At 43.2% G+C, this 19,359-nt stretch overlaps 1 protein-coding gene and 1 pseudogene across 3 annotated transcripts; both read left to right on the forward strand.

The window, feature by feature from the left end:
* Positions 1-286: 286 nt before the first annotated feature.
* LOC307064107 (EKC/KEOPS complex subunit TPRKB) lies at positions 287-6,352 on the forward strand. 2 transcript variants are annotated; one of them, XM_079720596.1, is made up of 5 exons: positions 287-365; positions 2,526-2,685; positions 3,591-3,713; positions 5,056-5,232; positions 6,087-6,352. In XM_079720596.1, exons 2-5 carry the CDS (start codon positions 2,545-2,547, stop codon positions 6,171-6,173), a joined length of 528 nt encoding a protein of 175 aa, XP_079576722.1. In that variant the 5' UTR covers positions 287-365; positions 2,526-2,544; the 3' UTR covers positions 6,174-6,352. The 2 variants fall into 2 exon arrangements, with proteins under 2 accessions (XP_079576722.1, XP_079576721.1); XM_079720595.1 differs by lacking the exon at positions 287-365 and adding an exon at positions 539-636.
* A 7,757-nt stretch (positions 6,353-14,109) lies between these two features.
* On the forward strand, positions 14,110-15,828 carry LOC307064825 (N-acetyltransferase 8-like; annotated as a pseudogene). Its single transcript has 2 exons — positions 14,110-14,203; positions 15,164-15,828. The product of its transcript is annotated as an N-acetyltransferase 8-like (transcript).
* Positions 15,829-19,359: the final 3,531 nt, after the last annotated feature.

Below are 19,359 nucleotides of genomic sequence, written 5' to 3' on the forward strand. Positions count from 1 at the left end.
CTGCCTCGAAAAAGAACTGTTGAATCTCGAGCAGCGGAGACGTACGTAGAGCTCATTGGAGCCAATACTTTTCTTTGCACGGGAAGAAACTGAGGACGTCTCGTCCAAGATCAAGGTGCTTAAGGACCGGGCGGAGACCCACACCGATCCCTCAGTTTCCGGCCCCGCCAGAGTCTCGCTTCCTCCCTCGCCGGAAGTGGCGGACGGAGCACCGGCTCTCCTTCGCGTCCGCTGATGCGATTCAAGCCGGGGAAGAAGGGTGTGCCGGAAGGGCGGAGAAGGGGCGCAGCCGAGGCCGATCTTCCGGAAGTTCAGGGCTTTGTTTCCGTGGGGAAGATATTACGAGACGAACAGGGACGCGACGGGTGAGTCCTCGCCGAGCAAGAGCTGGCCGGGCGGGAACGGAAGACGCAGTCCCAGCACCCATTTTCTAGACAACGGATGTGATTCTTGGCGTCCTCGTTTATCGAGCGCCTCCCGAGGCCCGGCCCTAGGATGCAGCCCGGCAATGATCTGCTTAGTCTGTCCCTGATGTATCAGCTGACGATACATCATCCTGATAAGGCCGCGGCTCACCAAAGTTGTGACAGAGGAGCTCGTAGAATAGGGAGCTAGTCCTGGGTTCTGGGCGCGCTGGTAAATGGACTCTTACTGGCGAGTTGAAGGGAGGAAGGATTGCATCGGGGAACTGCCTGTCCTAGAGGGCGCGTGGGGGCGGGAGCTTGGTGACTTGAAGCTGAGAAGTCAAGTGCGGCGGTGGCGGAATGAGCGCGACCCGGGGAGGGGTGCGCTAGGAAGCCGAAGAGGGAGGAAGGGCTCAGATCATAGAGTTTGGAACGCCCGTGGGTGGAGGTTGGATGATAGGAGGGTAGGAATTGTGAGGCGACCTTCTAGGAGGTCACAGATGTAGATGAGAGATGGTGGCCTACGGTGGTGGCAGTGGGTATAGGAGAGAATTGGAGCTGTCAAGATGATTAAAAATTGACAAGACTTTTGGATTAAATATGGGATTTGAATGAGAGATTAGTATCCAACGATGATTCGAAGCTTCTGACCTGAGTGAATTATATAAAACAAAACAAACCATTTTGACGTTTGCTAGGGGGCCTTTTTCCCCTAGTGTAAAAACAAAAACCACAAAAATTTTTTTCCTCCCTGGTTATATGTACTCATTATATTTTGAGTGCACACTGAAGAAAATTCAGAACATACACACAAAAATATTTTTTATAGAAAACAATAAAAATTACCTGCAATTCTGCTATCCAAGATGGCCTTATTTTGGTGCGCTCCTTTATGTTTTTGCTTTCTGAGTGCATCTTATTGTATAATTGGGTATACATTCTGTATCTATTTTTTTTTCCATTGGACGTTGTCATGATAATAAAGGTTGAACTGCTGTGTGCTAGGACATTATTCACAAATTTTATTCTTTCCTGATTGTAACAGAAAAGATCAGATGTAATTCCAGCAAGTCAAGGATAACTTTTTGTTGTATTTTTCTTTCAATATTTTTTCTTTTTGTGTACCTTTTTAAAAACCCACAATTTATGTCACATTTTGTGTTTTGTTTTCCAATCAGATGTGAAGTACTTAATGTTATTTATTGCTATATTTACACATCCTTAACTACTCTTCAAGACTAGTTTTTAGTGGCTGTTTAGTAAAAACCAATCCCCTGTTACTAGTTAGGTAGGTTTTCAACTTTTTACTCTTAGGATGATGAGAAGGACATCTTATTACATAAATCTTCAGGTTGCCAATTTATTCCTTAAGAAAAATGCTAGCAATGGAACCTCCTAGGTAAAAGGATAAAATGAACCTATAAAATTGCCTCACCCAAATATCTCATTGGGACTTTAATTGAAATTGTTTTAAAGATCAGATTTTTTCAGTGCTTAGTTTTTCCATTTCAAAGATAGATTATGTCTTTCCAGTTATTTGTCTTTTATGTCCTTTTCTTGTTAAATCTACATGTATAAAGGGTCAGCATTATTATTTAAGAATTGTACCCTCATGGCTAAATTCCCATGTGAAATGAATATCTTTGAGTTGTGTCATACTTTCTTCTATAAGATTATTTTCTTTATATTTGTGTCTAGGTTCTGCTAAAATATAAATAAATGGTGAGATCAGAAAGCTAAAGAGACCAAGTTAGAGTGAGGTTTCCTTAATGCTGTAAGTAACCTGTGGTCTGAACAATTTCTGGTTTCTGCTCCTAGTTGTTTGTTGGGAAGCTGCCCTTCTTCCATGCTTCAGAGCCTCTGCCTTATCCGCACAGCCAGGGGCCAGGTGTCAACCTTGATCCTTTCCCAGGAATGGTAAAGGAAGCTAGAAACAGCTCAGCAGGGTTAGGAAGACAGTGTCTCATGAGAATGCCAAATGTTTTAGGGTGGATTTTTCTAGTTTAACAGTTCTACATCTCATTATTCAAGTTACTTTAATATATTTAATTGTTAGTAAGGATATTTGTTCGTTAGTGACTTACAGTTGTTAACTTTTGGTCTTTTGGTCTTGTGCAATAGAATCTTGCTTATCGATGAAATGAAGTTAACACATCAGCTGGACCTATTTCCTGAATACAGGGTGACCCTTCTGTTATTTAAAGATGTAAAAAATGCTGGAGACTTGAGAAAAAAGGCCATGGAAGGTGCCATTGATGGCTCATTAATAAATCCTACAATGGTAAGTACTTGTGGGAGTGAGTGAACTATATGGGGAGTTTAAGAATATGATGATTTTTCATGACATTATAGGTTAGCCTAAAATTGTTATCTTCAGGTAAAAAGTTCTTGTCCAAGCTGTAGGGTGGAATCAGATTTGGCCAGCCTTGAATTTAACAGTGAATAGAAACTGAAGTGCCAGGGCCTGCCCTTGGAGATGTGAAAGGTGGTCTAGCTCTGATGTGATGGCAGATGCCTGGATCTCCATCTTCTCTTCTGAACTAGAAAATCTCTGTAAAGGAGACATTGCATAGTGGTAGAATCAGCAGGACTTAAATCCCAGATATGCCATTTTTATGACTTTGAGCAGGTGGTAGCCAACCTTTATATAGTGCTTATTTGGTTCCTGGCATTGTTCTAAGTTCTTTACATATACTGCTAACTCACTTAATCTTCACAACAACCCTGTGAAGTAAGTATGGTGATTATCTGCTTCTACAGATAAAACACTAAGGAATTTGCCCAGATTCCCTCCGTGGTAAGTGACAGAACTGGTATTCCAACTCATTTTTGCCTTGGTTTCCTCATCTGTTGCATGTGAATAATGATACAGATATCATAGGGTAGTTTTGAGAAGTACAGAAAATGAAGGTAAAATGTTGAGAATCTGGCCTTTCCCATAATAATAGCCCTCAATAAGTGTTGTTTTAAAACTTTCTACTATTTACCTAAGTTGCTTGCAGCTGTAAAATTCTGTGATTTTCTAAACACCGTAGGCCCTTGAGATTTTGAAAATTTTGAAAATGTAGTCCATAGGAATTGTGATGAAGTAAAACACCCTGACATTGGAGTTACCATGATATAGGGCATACGTCTTCAGAGTACTCCAGATTCTCTGTGTGTAATTCTTTTTGTTCTCTTTGGTAGATTGTTGATCCATTTCAGATACTTGTGGCAGCAAACAAAGCAGTTCACCTCTACAAACTGGGAAAAATGAAGACAAGAACTCTATTTACTGAAATTATTTTCAATCTTTCCCCAAATAACAATGTAATTAATATGGAATTTACTTACTTTATATCTTTTGACCTTGTCATGGTAGCCTTTGTACTCATTGTTGGGTTGGAGCCTGTTGTTAGTAACAAATGAAAATAATAGTGAAGAAAGAATGCTGGACAGAGAGTTGAGGTTTAGTATTGCCTCTTACTAGACAGATAAGCTTTGGAGTCACTTCACGTATGAGTAAACTAAAGTTTAGGTAAATTAAGTGAGGATAGTTTTATTTGTCCTTCCTGTCCATATAGAGTCAGGAAGATCACTCTAAGTGATATTTAAATCTAATGATAAAAATTAGGCATGGATATTTGTGTGTTATCATGTGTATCTTTCGTTCTCCCCATAAACTCTTTGAGGATAGAACCCATGTCTTTTCCATACACCAGAAGCCTGCCTGGGACCTAGAACAGCCCTTTAACACATGCTCACACACCCAATGCATAGGAAGAGTTTGTGGTTTGAGATACTGATAGTAATAAATGTTATTGAGTTAAAAACATTCTCCATGGGGCACATTTGAAAAAAAAATGTGATTTTGCTGACGAAGTTTTAGTATTACTACTACTATTAACAACACAATCAAGTGCTGACATCAAGAGAAAAGTTAGGAAACCCATGGCATAGTTTAAAATACAGATGTTTGAAAAGTTTATAAAATGTGTGGTGATAGAATTCCCCAGTACCTGGGGGGAAATTACTGGGTAACTATTGTTTCTTTGAGATCACTGAAATAACTCAGGAGACTGTACAATTCATAAACATCTGTTGAGCTTGTCCGTGTTCCAGCTGTAGGGGCAGAAGAAACATATGTTTCTGAGGAAGGCAGATGAACAAGACAAAGTCCAAATGCCCTAAGATAATTGATCTAATGGGAACAATAATGCAAATCTGTGGGAACAAAGAAGCAATTCATTCTGTAAGGAGGAAAGTGCAAGGGGAGTGACATTTGAACTGGACCTTGAAAGATGAGGGCACTCCAAGCAGAGGGCAAAGTGTGAGCCCAGGCAAAAAAGTATGAAATGATGGGAGCCCCAAACAGTCCCGACTGGCTAGAGGGCAGGAGTGCATGGCTAGAGGGTCACTTAGGTCCGGGGGAATGGGTGTTTGTGCGCCATGCCAAGTCCAGGCTTGAATCTATGGGAATGAGGTGCAGCTTTGAGCAGGGAGTACTCAAGCGGCAGAGCTGGTAGATATTAGGAAGGGATTGTTGAAAAACTGTAGACAGAGAAAACCATTAGGATATGAAAAATAAGAATCTGGCCAGGAAAGAGCACAAATGGGGAGAGATTTCAGATGTTGAAACTACTGGTTTTATTGTCTTTTTTTTCCCCCTTAGATTTCAGAGGCCTTGAAAAAATTTGGTATCTCGGCAAATGACACTTCAGTTCTGATTGCTTATATTGAAGAGGGAGAAAAACAGATAAATCAAGAATACCTAATATCTCAGGTAGAAGGTCATCAAGTTTCTCTCAAAGATCTCCCTGAAATAACAAATATTACGGAAGTCAAAAAGGTTTGTAAGCCTGTATTTTTAGAAAGAGCATGATAGATGTGGAATAATACTGTTTGCTTATGGAACACCAGTGCTTCTATATATTTTTTTAACTTTTAAGAAAGGTTAATGTAATTAAAAGTTACTTGAAAAATAATTATAGATGCAAAGAATTGGAAATGCAGGTTTATGTAACATAATCAAAACTTAGCTGATGCATTCTTTTTTTATATATATAAATTTATTTATTTGTGGCTATGTTGGGTCTTTGTTGCTGCGCACGGGCTTTCTCTAGTTGCGGCAAGCGGGGGCTACTCTTCGTTGCAGTGTGCAGGCTTCTCATTGTAGTGGCTTCTCTTGTTGCTGAGCACGGGCTCTAGGCACGTGGGCTTCAGTAGTTGTGGCACACGGGCTCAGTAGTTGTGGCTCATGGGCTTATTTGCTCAGCAGCATGTGGGATCTTCCCTGGCCAGTGCTCGAACCCATGTCTCCTGCATTGGCAGGCGGATTCTTAACCACTGTGCCACCAGGGAAGCCCGATGCACTCTTTTTAAAAGAATAGATAATTTAAAATGTCTATATCTTACGCAGTACATTTGAAAGGTAAAATGTAGTATGAAGTTAATGTCTAGATGTATGCTTTTAAAACTGGTACAAATGTATTTCTATGTTTAGAGAGTTATCACCATAACTGCAATTGAAACTTTTGACGTAAGTGATGAATTGTCACCTACTTTCCATACTTTAATCACATTGTGATTTTACACCATTATCCCAATAATTGAGTAATAAATAAATTCACATATACATGCTCGTGTAATGAAAATTAGTAGTACATGAATACGTCAGCATGTCATAATCTTTTATTTTTACAGATATATAAACTATCTTCACAAGAAGAAAGAATTGGGACATTATTGGATGGGATCATTTGTAGGATGTCAACAAAAGATGTCTTGTGAAATGACAGAAATATTAAAAATTTTCAGCAATTATAAAAAACATTTATTATTTTTTCCGGATTATAAAATCTATTATGTTTGTTGTAGAAAATTTTAAAGCACAGAATGGTAACAAAGGAGAAAAAATAAAACCATTCCTGATCCTATCTCTTAATATTTTAAAAGATAACCATGGTTACTGTTATTTGTTACTGTCTTCTAGTCTTCTGTTTCTGTTCAAATATATTTCATTTTTATGTAAGTGGAATAATTGCTAACATTTATTGGGTGTCTACAATGTACTGAGTTCTTGTCTTCATGACTTTATATCCCTCAGCTCATATTCCTGCACTTACTTCTGGCTACTCCAGCATTGCTGTTCCAAGCTCCTGGTTCCAAGTTTTTACATGCAAGAATTCATTTAATTATCACAACATCATATGATGTAGATACTGTTAATACTCCCATTTTACACAAAGGCAACTAAAAGGTTGTAGAAGTAATAAATAACTTGCCCAAGGTTTTACAGCTAAAAGTCATGTTTTATAAATGCTTTGGTTTTTTTTTTTTCTATTTTGTCTTAAAATATGATTGTGTCAGTCAAGATAGAGTAGGTTAGGGGTCAGCAAACTTTTCTGTTAAGGACAAGGTAGTACGTATTTTCGGTTCTACAGGCCATATGGTGTCTGTTGCACCTACTCACCTCTTGCTGTTGTAGTGCTGAAGCATCCACAGACAGTATATAAATGATACACACATTTTACTGTATCCCAGTAAAACTTTATTTACAAAAATAAGTGATGGGCAAGATTTGACCAGAGGGCAGTAGTTTCTGGACTCCTAGGTTAGATTAGGCTGTAATTTAGGGCCCCTAAAGCTCATTGGTTTCATACGACAAAAGTTTGTGTCTTGCTCACTCCACATAGCCACTGTGAATCAGTAGGAAGACTCATTGCAGTGACTCAGGAATCCAGTCAGCCAAAGGCTTTATGTCAGCATGTGCTCTGTGGGTCACTGCCCAGCTGGAAGTCATGCTGTGAGTTACATGGTGGCTCTTAAAGCTCCCATGTGGAAGTGACAGATATCGCTTATCTCCTGTTTCACTGTCCAGTCACATGGTCATGCCAACATCAAAAGGGGTGGGGGAGTGCGATCCTGCACCATGATAGAGAATGGAGAGGTAGAAATCCTTAGGGGACAAACATATATTTCCATTGTGGTCATAAATAATAAGGTACCAAAGCACATCGTTAGCGTTTCTTGCATGTGCTGCGCTAAGCTCTTTATATGCACTGCCTCATATAGTCCTCTCTACAACCCCAAGAAATTTTACCACCTTCAAGGAAGCAAATTTAGTCTCTGAACTCTATTTCAAAAAATTTCAAACCTACAGAAAAACTGAAAATAATACAATGAACATCCATGTGACTTTCATGTGATTTCACTATTTGTTAACATTTTGCTACATTTGCTTGCTTTTCTGAAATATTTGAAAGTAAATTGCAGACCTCATGGCACTTCACCCTACATTGTATTTAGTTGTCATGTCTCTTAGTCTCCTTTAATCTAGAACAATCTTTTTTTAAGAATTTTTTTTGATGTGGACAATTTTTATAAATATTTATTCATAAGTATTTTTATTTTTTTAAATATTTATTTAATTTGGTTGTGCCGGGTCTTAGTTGCAGCTGGTGGGCTCCTTAGTTGTGGCACGCAGGCTCCTTAGTTGCAGCATGCCTGTGGGATCTAGTTCCCTGACTAGGGATCGAACCTGGGCCCCCTGCATTGGGAGTGCAGAGTCTTAACCACTGTGCCACCAGGGAAGTGCCGGTGTGGACCATTTCTAAGGTCTTTATTGAATTTGTTACAGTATTGCTTGTGTTTTATGTTTTGGTTTTTTGGCCACAAGGCATGTGGGATCTTAGCTCCCCGACCAGGGATCAGATCTGCACTCCTTGCATTGGAAGGCAAAGTCTTAACCACTGGACCTACAGGGAAGTCCCATAGAACAATCTTTCTTTCTGTTTTTTTTTTTTTTAAAGTGATGTTGACATTCTTTGACGAGTACCCTCGATATTTCAGAATTTCAGAATCAGTTTGTTCATGATTCGAGTCAGTTTAAAAATTTGGGGGAATGATAGTAGATAGATTTTGTGTCCTTCCAGTTGTATATTGTTGGGAGGCACATCACGTCAGCTGGCCTCATCATTGGTGATACAGTTTGGTCACTTCATGAAGGTGGTCCCCACCCCCTGCCAGACCTCTCCATTATGAAGGCATCTTTTCCCTGAAGCTTAGGGAGTCAAAGCTGCCCTGAAGCTCAAAGTGCTTGTGGTCAAAATGAAAACTCAGATCTATCTGAGTGACCCCGATTCTATGCTCCCAATGACCCCATCACACCGCTTCTTTCCGTGCTGTCACTCAAACATGTTTTTATCAATGGGAAACATCACGCGTGTAATTCTATTTTTATTCAATGACATTGCTTTCAATTTCTCACTTCGCTTTTGCAAATAAATCTCTGTACACATCTCTTTCTTTAGGATAGCTTCCCTGAAGTGGAGTTATTAGGGAAGAGGATATGAATTTTTTAATACCAGAAAGGTGCCATTTTGCACTTGTAATTGGCACAAGTGTGCCCATCTCAGCAGACTCGCCAACAATGCCTTTTAACTTTTCAACATTTTCACCATTTTGAGTTGTCAGACTACTGGTGAAGTTGAACTGTTTATTAGTTTCTTATGAAGAGTGTTTTGAAAGTGTTATAAATAGTTATTTCTGTAACTTTATAATGTTTTCAACTCTTTGTGAGCCATTGGGTGAAGAAGAAAAAAGAAAAAGTAACGCCATTTCCTGGGAAAGACGGTAACGTAAGCTCCACAAGCTTTTTCTCTAAAAAAATTGATGCAGTTTAGGAACAATGTTCTTTGTTCCTAAATTAACCAGGTTGCTTCAGAGCCTAAAGGCTCCCCAGCAAAAGCAAGCTGTAATTATAGGGACTTTGGTGCTGGCAGAGAAGGGATGCAGTTTGGTAGGACACCCTTATCTGGCTCCTTAGTCAGGGGTTACATATTAAAGTAAAAAGCCAGCTGTCTCTGGGATAAGGTGAGGGAAGGGGGCTCTGTTACCCAGGCAATCATTGCTGCTCCCCATCTCCCCAGCCTTGGGAACAACTAAGGCTGTAACTGCAGTGAAGTGGTCTTTAATTCCCTATTCCCCTCCCCACCACACACAAGAACTGCTCCCAAGCCCTGCACCTTCTTTTTAGAAGGAGCCTCATGGCTCCCAGGCTATTTCAGGCCTCCTGCTGCCATTCTCACTCTGCTTTGCCCCTTGATGACCTTTCCACTTGTCTGCAAACTACAGTAGTCAATTCCTCTGCTCTGGAGCCTGTGCTGGGGTTGCAGCTGCTTCTCTGCTCCCGGCTTTGTTTTGCTCACTGATGTGCCATCCGTACTCCATGTTACAATGTTGAGTAAAGCACAGCTCTCTAGGTTGATTGGGTGCAATGAGCAAAGTTTGTATTCATCAAATCTGCCTGTTCTTGTTTTCATAATCCTCTGTGCCAGTAGTCTCCCACTGTTCCCTCCAGGTCACCCTTCATCTTTCTCCACTCTTCTCTCTGCCCTGGAGGCTGAATTACCATGTACCCAGCAAGAGGTCCTCCCTTCCCCTTGGCTTCTACTTGGGTTTGGCCAGTGTGTGTGAGGGGGGGAGGCTAGCAGGAGAACGAGGCCAGGGGATTTATTCTCCTGGCCCCTCCCTGCAAGGACCCCTAGGCTGGCTTTGGCCCTGAACCTCTCAGGGCGGTTGGCGCTACTCAACTCCTGGGTCAGGCTCCTGTCACCTCTCCCTCCGCCTCGCTTCAGGCCTCTGAGCAATAACACGCCTGGTTCCCCTCTACCCATCCACACCTTCATAATTAGGCCCTTTGGTGATCTATATCTGTACAATCAGCTCGAGTTATCCTAATTTGAGTGCTGATACCATCTCCCTTTTGCTAAATTTGCTAAAGGGTTAAGTTAGGTTAGATTAGAAACATTTCTGTAGAGCTGAATCAGTTCTAGGATTTCTGAACATCCTGCCGAGGACCTATTAGTCCACTTTCTTTCCCCTTGAAATAATTTGCTGTTATTTCCTCTCATTCGTCTCTTTTAAGTTACGAGTTCTCAGTGGGAAACCAGGGCATTGACATGAGGCTAGGTTATTGGGAGCCCCGATGAGAGATCAGGGCAGATGATGTTCTTTCCAGGACATTTTCCTTCTCTTTCGGAGGCTTGTAAAACACTATGTGTCTTGATTGTCTACCTTCCATTTCACTGGCCCATTTCTGGACTGAGCTGGTCTATTAGGCAAGTGTTCTTCATAAATGCAAGCATGGGATTTCATTGACATGCTGCTCTCAAGTCCCACAACTCTGGGAATAACAGTGATTCCAAAAATATAATTACCTATTATAATCAGGCTCCTATAGGCAATAGAAAAATAAAGTAATTTATCCAGTTACTTGTAACTGTTTAATTAACTGTAATAAGTTAACAGTTACTTGTTAAGCCAGTAACAAATTAACAGTGATATAAGTGCTTAATGAGAAGTGCAAAGGCTTCAAAGAGGGAGCAGCTACAAGATCCATCTTCTTGGGAGGGGTCAGAAGTCTTGATGGAGAAGGTAGCACTAAACTGGATCTTGAAGAGAGAACAGAGCCTTAGTTACATATTGGAATTTGGTCAAGTATGGTCTGACCGCTGGTGATAGGGGCGTAATGAGGCTTGGAGGTGAATCTTGCACCCCAGCAGACAGAGCTGGTTCTCCTGGAATACAGTGCTTTACACTACTTAATAATTCACTTGTCAGACAGCTGCCTGTTGGGGTCAGCATGTGGTACTGAAAAAGCAAAATGTTCAGGCTTTCAAGTCAGAGCTGCCAAGGCTTGGGTCCCACCCTGCCATGTTCTATGGTGTTGTGGGTTGGATATCTCAGGCTTGTGGGCTTCGGTTTCCCATTTGTAAAATGGAAACAATATCTTAGCTCTTAGGTTGCTGCCAATATCAAATAGTACATCATAGGAAAAGTGCTTTCTCACAGTGCCAGGCATCTAATATCTCAGTGAATAACAGCTGTCTGTCCTTCTCTGTATGTACCTGCATAGTGCTGAGGCAGATAGTAAAACCAAATAAGACTCACTGCTGGTGGGAAAGTAAAACTCTGGACAACAGTTTGGCAGTTCCTCAAAATGTTAAAACAGAGTTACCATATGACCCGGCAATTCCACTCCTAGGTATATACCAAAGGAATTGAAAACAGGTGTTGAAACAACCACTTGTACAGAATGTTCATAGCAGCACTATTCACAATAGCCAAAAGGTGGAAACAATTAAAGCGTCCATCAATGGATGACTGGATGAACAAATGTGGTCTATCCATACCATGCAACATTATTCAGCCATGAAAAGCAATGAAGTATTAATACATGCTAGGACATGGGTTCACTTTGAGAACAAAAGTGAAAGAGGCTGAACATAACAGTTCACATATTACGTGTTTCCATTTAAATGAAACATCAAGAATAGGTAAATCCATAGAGACAGAAAGCAGGTTAGTGGTTGCCAGGGTCTCAGGAGCGGTGGAAATAGGGAGTGACTACCTACTGACCAACAGGTCTCCTTTTGGGGTAAAGAAAATGCTTTGGAACTAGATAGAGGTGGTAGTTACACAACATTGTGAATGTACTAAATGCCACTGAATTGTACACATTTAAATGGTTAATTAAAAATAAAATAATAGAATAAAATAACACACCTGCCTTACCTTTAGGAGTTCACAATCTTAGCTGGGTCTCTTTAGACTCTTAAGAGTTGGCTGAGGGAACTTCCCTGGTGGTCCAGTGGTTAAGAATCCACCTTCCAATGCAGGGGACACGGGTTCGACCCCTGGTCAGGGAACTAAGATCCCACATGCCATGGGGCAACTAAGTCTGCACCACAACTACTGAGCCTGTGCACCACAGCTGGAGAGAAGCCAGTGTGCTGCAACAAAAGATCCCACGTGCCGCAACTAAGACCCAATGCAGCCAAAAATAAATACATATTAAAAAAAAAGAGTTGGCTGAGGCACATTTGCAGCAACATGGATGGACCTAGAGATTATCATGCTAAGTGAAGTCAGAAAGAAAGACAAACACCATATGATATCACTTATATGTGGAATCTAAAATATGACACAAATGAACTCATCTACGAAACAGAAACAGACTCACAGACATAGAGAACAGACTTGTGGTTGCTAAGGGGGAGGGGGTGTGGAGCAGGGATGGACTGGGAGTTGGGGATGGGCAGATGCAAACTATTATATATAGGATGGATAAACAACAAGGTCCTAATGTATAGCACAGGGAACTATATACGATATTCTATGATAAACCATAATGGAAAAAAATCTGGAAAAGAATGTACATATATATATAACTGAATCACTTTGCTGCACAGCAGAAATTAACACATTGTAAATCAACTATAGTTCAATAACATAAATTAAAAAAAAAATAAAGGAGAAGTTGGCTGAGGCAGAGACAGGTAGATTCCCAACCCTCAGTTTCATCATCTGCATGCAGGGCCAAGAGTCTGGAATGTGCTGAGACTTCCAGACTTCATTTCTTACACAGAAAATTACCCATAATTCCTCTATCCAGAGACAAATGCTGCCAATATTTGGTGTTACCATTCAGACTTTTCTCTCTGCATGCTTGTGTGTATGAATTACTTTTGTTATATTTTTCCAAAAATGAATGAAAACATATTGTGTTATAACCTTTATAGCTTGGTGCTATATTTTGACAATTATTTTTCATGTCCATAAGTCCTCCTCATTATTCATGGCTATGAGGAAGGTTGAAAAGCTTGAATGTAAACCAAGGCCACTGGGTGTTGAGGAAGCCACAGAAGCCGGTGTTGAGAATACAGGAAAGAGAGGGCAGGGACAGGTCAAGGACCTCTGGCCCCCCAGCTTGATTGTTAGGTTTCTGACTGGTTAGTATCAGACAGACTCATTAGGGATTCTCAGCTGAACTTTGGAGCCTTCTGTTCTCTTTCGATTCTTAGTTCAAGTTTTGCTTAACATTTAAAAAAATATTAAAATATACTGAAGACAATGTAACATACCCATGGCTCACCACCCTGCCTTCATGTTAGTTAAACCCTTGTGGCCTTTCTGCGTGCCAAAGATCTGGAGCCTCAGCAGTCTCCATCACCAGCCCTGGATTCCAGCTGCCAGGACGGCACCTTTGGGGTGGTCATGATCTTTCTCTCCAAGTCTGGTCTCTCTCCAGCGTCTTCCTAGATGCTCTTGCCAGAAATCTGGCTGTCATCTCTGACCACTTCTTCATCCTCAGATCATCAACTCCTGACATTTCTGCCCCCAAAGTGCACCTCCAAGTGGGCCAGGTCACACCCATGGCCCAACTCTGGTCCAAGTCACTGCTTTCTCTCATAGGACCCCTGCTAGCCTAGATGGCTCCTTTGTGAACATAGAACAGGCACCCCCTTCACAAAGACACAACCTATTGGAAACACAGTTCAGTGAGCAGCGACACCTTTGAGCAAATAAGAAAAAGGTGCCTTTTCCTTTGGTCAGACTCAGCTCTGTGCCAGGTCTCATGGATTTTAGTTCCCACTAGCCTTCTTGGGCGAGGTGCCCTTTTACAGTGAGCAGCCTGCATATCTGTATCTGGAGGCCCGTCTTTTGCCTGGACTGCTGTGCTAGCCTCTGGGGGCAGGGGGATATATGCTTCCATTCCTGGTTCTTCCAATCCATTTTCCACATGTAGCCAGAGTAATAGACACACACCACACACCCCACCCCTACCCCTGGTTATGTTACTCCCCAGCTAAAAGCATAGCAATGGCCTCCTGGTGTTCTTGGAATAGAGTCCAAACTTCCTAACCTGGATGATAGGCCCTGCATGGCCAGGTCCCTGCTGCCCTCATCCAGCTGTGAAGCACCTTGTGTGCTGAGCCAGGGGACTTGGACTCTGGTCTGTGTTGACAGAGCACAGGGTGAGGGGCAAATTCCCCAGGGTCATAGCAGCTGTGTGGAGGGGCTGAGGGTGGGCATCAGAGAGCACCAAGGTGCTGGGTGAACTCCCACGGTGTGCGGTGTAGGCCGTCCACAGGGGCAAGGACTCCTGAGCTGTTCCAGACCCTGCGTACCCCCTCCAGGCTGATTCCCCAGTGACCAGAGAGTGCAGAATGGACTCCCTGCTCCATCATAGCCCAGCTACTTGAGCCTGGGATTTATGATGAACAATTATCCAGGAGCTGGCCAATGAGGTGCCATGCAGGACCTGGTCCCTGGGAGTGGAGCGTGCCCTTGCCGTCTCTCCTGGATGCCAGGTGGAGGCTGAGGGCAGCGGCTGCCCTGGACACTCAAGGCTCTTGTGGTAGCAGGTGAGAGGCCATGGGTGGAAGGACAGGGTTCTTAGGTGTGGCCTGGAGCTCTGGACCCTCCTCTGGCTCTCAAGGCTGGTCTATTTCTGGTGTTTGGCTCTTATGCCACCTCAACAGCCTGAAAATTTGCAAACAAGTGGGAAGAAGCTTTTGTTGAAACTTGTACTTGGAAACACAGGACTACCGCAGTGTATGGTCCCTGGGAGAGGGACACGTGCTTGGCTGCTGCATGGTGCCACCCCAATGTGTGGAGACGCTGAGAGAGCCAGGGAAAGGGGAAAGAGGGGGAGGGGGGGTGCTTCATAACCAGAGATTTGTATGTTCTTTTATTAAAGCCTCTAAACAACTTCAGAAGGCAGGTGCTTAGAGAAGAGTATGTAACATGCCCAAGGTCATGCATGGAGACAGGGTCAAATGCAGACCTTCCTGCTGACTCTACACCTTGTCCCAGTGGTTGTGGCCTATTTCCTCTTGGGTAGAAGCAGAAAGACACATCCTTGAGCAGGGTCATCCCCGGTTCTGGGGGGTGGGAGGATAAGCCACTCACATGGCTTCTTCTCTCTCCCCCAGGGCTGCCAGGAAGTCATACAGGGATTCCTACCTCTCTCTTGAACTTTGAGATCCAGACACAGAAGTCTTCCATGGCTCCTTATCAAATCCACAAATAACAGGAAAATTATCGCAAATGGGTCGTGGGCTCGTTCTCCAAGGTGCTGACCGAGCACCTTCCCACCACTTTCCACCACATCCTAAAGCTGCCCCCGAACCCTTGTGCTCTTGCTCGCCGGGGCCCCTTGCCCTATTCCTGGCCTCTGGCTCCTGGGTCCTGGACTTCGTGGCCAGCCTCGCCCTCCTCGCCGGCCTGAGGTTTCTTGCCGAACACCCCTGGATCCAGTTTGAGGTCATGTCTTTGCACACAGACATGTCTGACATCACCAAATCCTACTTCAGTGAGAGTGGCTCCTGCTTCTGAGTGGTTGAGTCTGAGGGGCAGGTGGTGGGCATGGTGGGAGCGCTGCCCGTTAAGACGCCCACTCTGTGGAATGAGCAGTTGCAGCTGCTTCACCTACGTGTGGCCCTGGAGCACGGTGGTCAAGGGATAAGTAAAAGCCCTGGTCAGGACTGTCCGAGTCTGCGTGGCACCAGGGCTACAGCGAGGTGGTCCTCAGCACCAGCACACTGCAGTACTCTGCCTGGCCCTTTACCAGCGCCTCGGCTTCTGGAAGATGGGCTAGTTTTTCTTCTCCACAAGCTATAGGCTAGGTGCTGTCCCTGCAATTCAACTTATCTACCATCTCCCCTTTGCTCAGGTCTCTCAGGCACTGGAGCAGGGAGGGGGCCTACGATCTGTGTCGTTGTGGGTTAGTTAGGAGGGGTCGGCTCTGCTGCAGTAATAAGCAAGCCCTGAAGTCTCACTGCGACGGCACAGGAAAAGCTTACTGCTTGTTCACATTGGAACCCAGTGGCCTTGGTGGTGGGGTGTCTCTGCTCCATTCAGTTTTTGGGGTTGCTACTGTTTCCTTTATCTAGTGCCACGAGAATGTTGCATAAAAAACCACCACAAAATAATGATAAACATTTTTTTAGCTCATGAGTCTGTGGGCCGGCAGCTTCGGCTGAGCTCGGCTGGGCCGCCCCTTAGATCTCCAGGTGTCATGCCCTGCCTCTTCAGTGAGAGGAAATGCGAAGTCATGTGGAAAGGGCGTGGAACAGGAGTGTGAGAAGAATCCACGTGAGAAGGATCAAGGCCATCAATCTGCTATGGCCCCCAAGGTCTCTGCTGAAAGGTAAGAAGGCAGCCAGGGACAGAGTGTGGGGTTTGACATGGACTAGACCTAGAAGTGGCACAACCCACACCCCACTGGTCAGGACCAGGTCATGATTTAAATCAAGCTTCTGTTGCCTCTTGAGTTGTGTCTACTAAAGGCTAATGGCCCCGAAGGAAGCTGGAATGAGGCAAGGAGGTAGCTCTGGACCCAAGGCACCTGTGTCTGCTGAGAGTCTCTGGGCCCACCTGATGGCTACCCTAACCAGACACAGTCTGACACCAAGTCAACAAAAGGGCTCTCACCGTGTTATGCTGCATTTCTTTTCCTTGACTGGTGCTTTTAGATGAAAGTTCCCCACATACCTCAGGGAGACACTGCATAGCTCCCTGCACCTCTACAGATGGGAAATAAATAACCCTCTGCTGCTTGCTTTACTATGTCAATCAGAAGTTATTTTCTATAAAAACACAAACAAAAAGGGGCTTACTCTTGCCTAGAATTAAGATAATACCATTGTAACAAACATCCCTGTGGGCAAGGCCACTGTGGAGAAAGTATTGCTCCTAAACCATTAATAATCTTAGTCATCATTCTACCCAAGACTCTTTAGAAGGTTACTACTTCTAAATTACACATGGACAACAAGATAAGTTTTATTAAACCAGACTCATAAAAGTAAGGATTGTGCTCCTCCAGGCTGCTAAAATATAATTCCAAGGCTCTGAGGAAAATACTCTTATGTCAGTTCCAAGGAACTTTTCTCCCCAAGAGTTGATTGGTCACTTTCGTGGAAGAAAAGAAAGGCAGGAAAGAAGTTAGATACTCTTTCGCCACTAGAGGCAGACAGCCACTCCTCACCCCAGACATGTTGCTGAAGAGACCAGCATTGTTCTCCCCAAATCTTGTTTGTCTTTCCCAGCTACAGAAACTATGGTAATTATACAAAAAATACTTGCTGAAATGTTTAGGGAAGATGATCTGTAGTCTATTACAGCCTATACAGAAATATAATATTAATATAATCCTAATGGACTATTCCATCCATCAGTTCACAAACACACAAGCACAATAATAGACCTGGCCTTGTGATGCTGACACACCAGACAGGCCATGTAGTGCCTGGGGTGTCCCCACTTGAGGGAGCCCAGCCTGAGCTGCAGTATGCGCTCCAGAAGCAGCTCTCCAACCCCACATCGGTCTGGTATGAACACGTCTCTTAGATTCTGACTTTCAGAGTCCTCTGGGGGTGAAGTGAGGGGGTTGGGAAAGAAATGAGAACACTGAAGGATCTGGACCTTCAGGCATAGTAGCCCATCTGCTTTCTCAAGGAATTAATTGGTAGCAAGTCCCCTGGCCTGCGAGGTCCTTGGACTTGCAGTACCACTGATTCTACTGGGGCTGTGGGCAGGAAATGGTAGTGGCTTCAAGGTTCTGAGTACCCAAACTGCCAACTTGTATGCTACACTTGGACATTTTCCAATTTATTTAAAAAGTTCTAGTGGTATATGATTCACCCATAAGGGGCATAAAACGATCATTTGGGACTCTGGATGAAAACTCATCAGTTCTGAAAGATGTGGGCATTTCCAGCATGGCATCTAAACTGACACCCAAGTATGAAATTTGGTTTCATTCCAAATGTATGCCTGGAAGGTGCCTTATTTATTTATTTATTAAACAATTTAAAAACTTTAAAACAGTTTTTTTTTGGCCATGCCGTGCGGCATGTGGGATCTTAGTTCTCTGGCCAGGGATCAAACCTGTGCCCCCTGCAGTGTAGGCATTGAGTCTTAACCACTGGACTACCACGGAAGTCCCTGGAAAATGCCTTTTTTAGATTTGTCTTTCTAGATTTTCAGATTTGAAGTCTAGTTACAGGTGCTTTTATCTTCTAAAGTTTAGTAGTGGTACAATGCGTTATGAGCTTAAGTTCACTTTCCAAATGTGGTTAAGTCAAACAGGTCAGATGTGTTTTTCTCAATTTCTCTTTCCCCTGATAAATCTCATCAATCCTGCTCTAGGACTGACTGACCTTTTTATATAGCTGGGCTCGCAGCCGGTATGACTTATATTCCAACCTCCTCTTTTCCTCTTCTTTTTCTTTACTTCTGGAAGCTGTTCATAAATCCTTAGAAATGGCACCAATGGAAAGACAGAAAGCAGTGAGGCCACCTGACCACAGAGGCACACGATCGCTCCTCCCCACATCTCCCTAAGCTCTACTGCTCTCCAGGCACTCAGTCCCTCAGACAGGCTGTGGGCCTGTTGTGTGCCTAGCTTCCTGTTAGACACTTGGACGCAAAGAACCCTGGCCTGAAGTGCTCATGATCTGAAAAGGGATACAGATAAAGACATAATAAAATCCTGCTAATAGTGGTTACTTATGGGAAAGAAGTGGAATAAGGGGTGGAGGTGAACTTCTTTTCGCTCTATATGGAAAAATGTAATGTTTCAATATAAGATAATGACTTTGTATTACTACAATTTTTTTTTTTTTTTTTTTTTTTTTTTGCGGTACGCGGCCCTCTCACTGTCGTGGCCTCTCCTGTTGCGGAGCACAGGCTCTGGACGCGTAGGCTCAGCGGCCACGGCTCACAGGCCTAGCTGCTCCGCGGTATGTGGGATCCTCCCGGACCGGGGCACGAACCCGTATCCCCTGCATCGGCAGGCGGACTCTCAACCACTGCGCCACCAGGGAAGCCCTTGACATAATTATTTTGAATTTGGATAGTGGTGATGGTTGCACAGCATTGTGAATGTATTTAATGTCACTGAATTGTATACTTGAAAATGGTTGAAATACTAAATTTTGTTTTATGTATATTTTACCATAATTAAAAAAAAAAGATGAACGAACAGCATAAACCAGAATTAGGTAAGATGATAGAACTCAGGACAGAATTCAAAATAAAAGAAAAAAAATTCAGAAAAGCCGACTAAATTTAAAATAATACAAGAGTGGGGACTTCCCTGGTTGTCTAGTGGTAAAGAATCTGC

This window comes from Hyperoodon ampullatus (genome assembly GCF_949752795.1).
Source record: "Hyperoodon ampullatus genome assembly, chromosome: 15".
Taxonomy (NCBI): Eukaryota; Metazoa; Chordata; class Mammalia; order Artiodactyla; family Ziphiidae; genus Hyperoodon; species Hyperoodon ampullatus.